This window comes from Halyomorpha halys, unplaced genomic scaffold, assembly GCF_000696795.3.
Source record: "Halyomorpha halys isolate HHAL.00 unplaced genomic scaffold, Hhal_1.1 Scaffold1064.1, whole genome shotgun sequence".
Classification (NCBI taxonomy): domain Eukaryota; kingdom Metazoa; phylum Arthropoda; class Insecta; order Hemiptera; family Pentatomidae; genus Halyomorpha; species Halyomorpha halys.
The window spans coordinates 1-5112 of NW_027104635.1; the positions used below are offsets into that span (position 1 = coordinate 1).

Genomic DNA, 5112 nt, shown 5'->3' on the forward strand with positions numbered 1-5112 from the left:
AAAGCTACATATTGCTTTATTAAAAAATTAATTTGCAGTTAAAGGAGTGGCAAAGCTGGAATTTCCACAAAACATAGAAGAGGATGACTGATTTTCAAAGGAGCTTGTAGTAGCAGGAGTTCCAAAAAACTAGTCCAGTAAGTAGAGCTCCCGTATGCCTGGTTTGGAGGGAGTCTCCATGATTAGTAAGAGGCAAAGCTTCATACCAATGAGCTTGTCCACTGTGCCGAGTGTATGAAAGTGTTTGACAGCAAGATGGTATTGAGAAAATTCGTTGACCAATCCTTGAGGAAGGGGTATAGTCAGGCAAGTCTGGAGAGATAGGTTACAGATTCTACAGGTCAGTATCAGCCAAAGACAAGTTGTTTCGGACAAACTGAGAACTTTCGCACAAAGTGTTGACATCATGGTGATCCAGGAGCCATGCTGTCGAAGCAACTTGGTCCTAGGGTTTAGTGTAAAGTCAAGGCTAGTCGCTCTGAGCAGTGGAGGGAGGAGGCTCATAGTGGCAATAGTAATTGTCAGACGGCAGGATTTGCTTTGCCCTAGTGTCATCACACATGCCTGGGCATACAAATAGAAGAAAATGTTAATGTCATGGAGCCTGTTGTACTAAAGTAAAGAACTGCAATAGTCTGTTTCTATACAAACTCTTGGAGTACAGCTTGGGGTTCAGTTTGCACAGAGGTCAGAGGAAGAATGCTAGAGGAGGGTGTGGCAAGATGTCAGCTTGTGGTCCTGAACGATCCCTCTGGTCACACATTTATTGAAGGGAGGCAGAGCTGGATAGATAGCCTTCAGTATTATAGAGGAGGAAGGCAACACCTGTTGTTCTTACTAGAAGGGCTTTGTCACCTGAACGATGGATTGGAGATCATTCTTCAGTGAACTGGAGGGAATACTTGTAGACAGAGAATGGGAGGAGATGACAGACATTGATCACAGGATAGCAATGTTGACAGTAGCCATCACAGAAGCTGCAAGTATTTCCCTACAACCCTACAACTACGAGATGGAAAAGAAAAAAGAAAGAGGCTGCCTGCAGGCTTGTTTTTAAAAAATAAAGACTAAACGTAAATAGGACATAGATTCAATTTGATAGAGCTAGTCATACAACATGAGAAAAACAATTTAAAATGAAATTTAAAAGAAATGATAACCATAGAAAAATATGAGAATCGGTCTATTAATAAAAAATCAAATGTAAAAAACTTAAATTTGTGTAACTCCATTCTGATAAGACACAATTATTATACCTGCTAAAAAGAATTGTTAGAATATGTAAAAAAACAATAAAAAACAACACTTGCCTTTTTCCATTTCACTCTTACTCAGTTCAACTGAAAACCTTGTGTGAGTTTGTTAGTTGTTATTAAAGTTATGTAGAATACTAAGTTACAAAACAATTGTAAGTTATAATTCTATTTATTAATCTTAATTTTTATTGTGTACATTTTAGTGTTTAATAATTAGTTTAGAAAATTCTTTAAAAAAAAAAAAACCTCTTTTCTTCACTGTAGGGCATGACTATGAGAAAGAAGAAGTCTTGAAACATTGCTACAATAAGTTGTTCTATTATTGACTGAACCTCAAATACACATCATATATATCCTCATTTTTAGTTGATTTGTTTATTATTTACATGATTAATGTATAACTTTAGATATTTAAATAAAATCTTATGGCTGAATATTTATATATTTAGCTATATTAAACTGAGCCTCTCAGATTAGATGATTTTGATAAACTTGTGAATAATTTGTTAATTTTTATTATTATTTACCAGGAATGTTTGGCCATCTGCAATAACAAACACGTATGCATTGTTTACCATGATGTCATTTAATAGATATAATTTTACTATAGCCTCATCTAATAAGGAAGGAATTTCAAGAGCTACTTCACATGTTGTGGTGTCAAGCAAACAACAAAGTAAGTTTTTATGAACTTCTGTTTGTTTTTTATCGCATGTCATTTGTTGTTTCTGTATTATTTTAAAATTAAATAATGTAAGTTGAAGTTAATGAATGATAATTATAAATAACGTAAGTTAACATAAAGCAAACAATAACTTTATTACACTGCAAAGGTAAACATCTTTTAATAAAAACATGCTAATCATATCTGTCGATCATTTTGCCTACAATTGATACTTACTTATATTTAAATTTATACCAATATTCTACAATCTTCTCCCTCTAATTTGGAAATTAATTAATTAATTAATTAAAATAATTTAACTTAATGGATAGATTAATTCACAATGTTTTGGTACCCCTATGTGGTGTATACCAAACAGTACAAACTTCAAACCTGCAATTCAGTCACACCTACAGATGATCTGATACACTGTCCCCAGTGTTACAGAAACTACTCATAGATAATTCTGTAAGCTTCAGATTGAACATTTGTTTATTGAGTTTACAGTGAACAGAATAGATCCCTATGATTTTCCTTAGAGTGACTCTGTCCAATTGAAGCAATATTCTATTTCAGTTGTTATAAAAACTACCCAGGAACAGCTTAGAGTGTAGCTCTCTTTTATTTTGCCAATAGAATTTAGCTTTGATGCCATAACTAACATCTTTTTTACAGAACTAACATAAGGCTAATACAAAACACAGACTTCGTTTTTTTGGTGTGTTCTTAGAACCATCTCTGGCTAAACTGTCAGAATTCTCATTTTCTGGCACCCATTCAATGCTATCTTTATTTTAATGTGTCAGTTTATTCTTTAGTGCTGGATTCCAGTCTTCAATAACTCTTGATTGTGTAACAGAGTTGTTGATCATACTATTCTTTGTAGCTTATCCAGGAGTCTCCTGGATATATCCACATTAGTTCTGTGCCACCATAATAAGGCTGCATACCGAACTGTAGGACTAATGGCTGTAGGGTAAAGACTATAGGCATATCTAGGTTTAAGCCCCTAAGTTTGGCCTACAACTCTTTTACAGATCCATAGACACTTTAGTGCTTTGTTAATAGCTTCCTTCATTGTAGTTTCCTTTTAAATGTGCTATGGCAGACAGTATTGCTGTTGTGATATAAATTCATTACAGCATTCGTCCATAAAATAAAACTACATAAATTATGCAGAGTATATACAGCTGAATTACATGCAATAGCCTCAGCACTCCACTTCTCCATGACAGTGACGCATACTAACATTGTTATCATTACCGACTCTTTAAGCTCATTAAAAGCCATGAAGACCATTTACCCGATACACTCGGCAATAATAAAAATACACAATTATACCAACATGCTAGAAAACTTGGGAAAAACTGTTTTCTTTATATGGGTGCCGAGTCACGTGGGGATCGCTGGAAATGAGATGGTGGACGTTGCAGCTAAACAAACACTTGCCCTTCCAGGTCGGGGAGCAGCCATTCTGACACCCCAAGAAATAAGTCTCCCGATGAAAAATGAAATATTAGCTAGTTGGGAAGCCATGTGGAATGAAAGCCTGCCAAGCAAATTAAAAACTATTAAAAATACGATTAAACCATCGACCACATCAAACCGTTCCAATCGCAGGGAGGAGGTAGCTATATAGCCAGATTGAGAATAGGTCATACGAATTTAACTCATGCATACCTGATCAATAAGCAACCACCGCCAAAATGTCAATACTGCAACAGTGTACTTACAGTCAATCACATATTTGAAGAATGTAATTTCTATTACATGAACTTACGTAGATTGGGAGTGGGACCGCGTGTTTAGGATGCCCTGAATGATGACCAAAAAAACATAGAAATGGTTTTAATTTTCTTAAAAAAGAATAATCTTTTGAATAAGATCCCCCCAATAAACCCAAAAGTTTGTCATATGTATTAAAAAATTCTAAAATAAAAAATTATTCAAACTTATTTAGCAATTAAAGAATTTCAAATCTTGTAATAGAAGTATAAAGTGAGAAACGTGGGCGTTGATGACCTCAGGGTTTTACGCCCAAAAGCCCCAACCAACATCAACAACAATTACAGCATTCATCATTGATTCATTTAGACATTCCAGATGGCAAGTGTTATGCACAACCTTTGGACAGCTTCTGATTGATGATTGTTCTTGACATATGCTGCTTATAAGAGGTCAGTCCTGGTCCTAATCTGGTGGCCAATCAACAAAGCCTTTGTTAGTGAAATACCAGTAGTGGTATTAGACACATTGTGATAGTTTAACAGGAATCTGTTTAATACAATGTTCAAGTCTGATACAAATGAGTCCTCACAAGCTTTCTTTAAACTGCTCTTGATGGAACTCATCGCATTATATGCTGCACTGTTTGTCTTTGGTGATAAAACTTCTTCATGCTTTAGGTCATTACCATTTTGCACAAGAAATTTTTTTGATGTTTGAATATCAAAAGCTGAATAATTAACTGAAACAATGGTCTCTGGTGGGCATAATCAAGCAAACATTTGTTTCACGATCCTCACTGTAATTTTTTTGGACATAGAATGCGGCTGTAAAGTTCACTTTGAATAAGCATTAGTGATGACCTAAAAATAAAGTCCTTCCAATGGGCCCAGATAATCAGTTTTTTAGTCTTTGTTTAATTGAGAGATTATGACTAACTGGCAAAGTCAGGTGACATGATGAGTCAATGACCTTTTAGGGAGAAGTTGGACTACATTGAGCAGCAGGGGTTCAAGCACTTGCAGTTACCAAAGTTGACCAGGTGATTCACCACAGAGGACCAATACCGAGCCAACTTCTTTTCTTTGGGCAAGTACTTTCTGAAGATAAGGTTTTTTCGATATGTTCACTCCTGACTGACCCACTTCCAGTATACGGTATCTCTTTTCAATTGCACCACTTCTAAGCCGCTTTCTTCCAGGATCAATACAGTATTGTCAATTTTCATGAAGTATGTGTAAGGCTTCCAGTTGGAGTAAAGATTGAATATTCCAATAGCCGATTCGAAAGTCCTTTTGACAATCCCTAATTTTATTATGTTAAGACAATCCAGTTTCTTTACGTGTAGAGGTTTTGTGATGGATTAGATTTAAGAGAAGCAGATCATCAGCCCATTGTCCTCAAGTAAGGTAAACAGGCTGCCTCCTGTGTGCGCCCTGATACACCTTCGAGTTGTCTGGCTCTAAC

General features: G+C 35.6%; 1 protein-coding gene across 1 annotated transcript in view; it reads left to right on the forward strand.

Moving 5' to 3' along the window:
- Positions 1 to 1765: 1765 nt before the first annotated feature.
- LOC106688147 (coagulation factor IX) overlaps positions 1766 to 5112 on the forward strand; it is a 24492-nt gene continuing 21145 nt past the window's right edge. Inside the window, exon 1 of the mRNA XM_067053487.1 lies at positions 1766 to 1932. Within this exon, the coding sequence (XP_066909588.1) occupies positions 1833 to 1932 (100 nt within the window). The 5' untranslated portion in view covers positions 1766 to 1832. The remainder of the gene's footprint in view (positions 1933 to 5112) is intronic.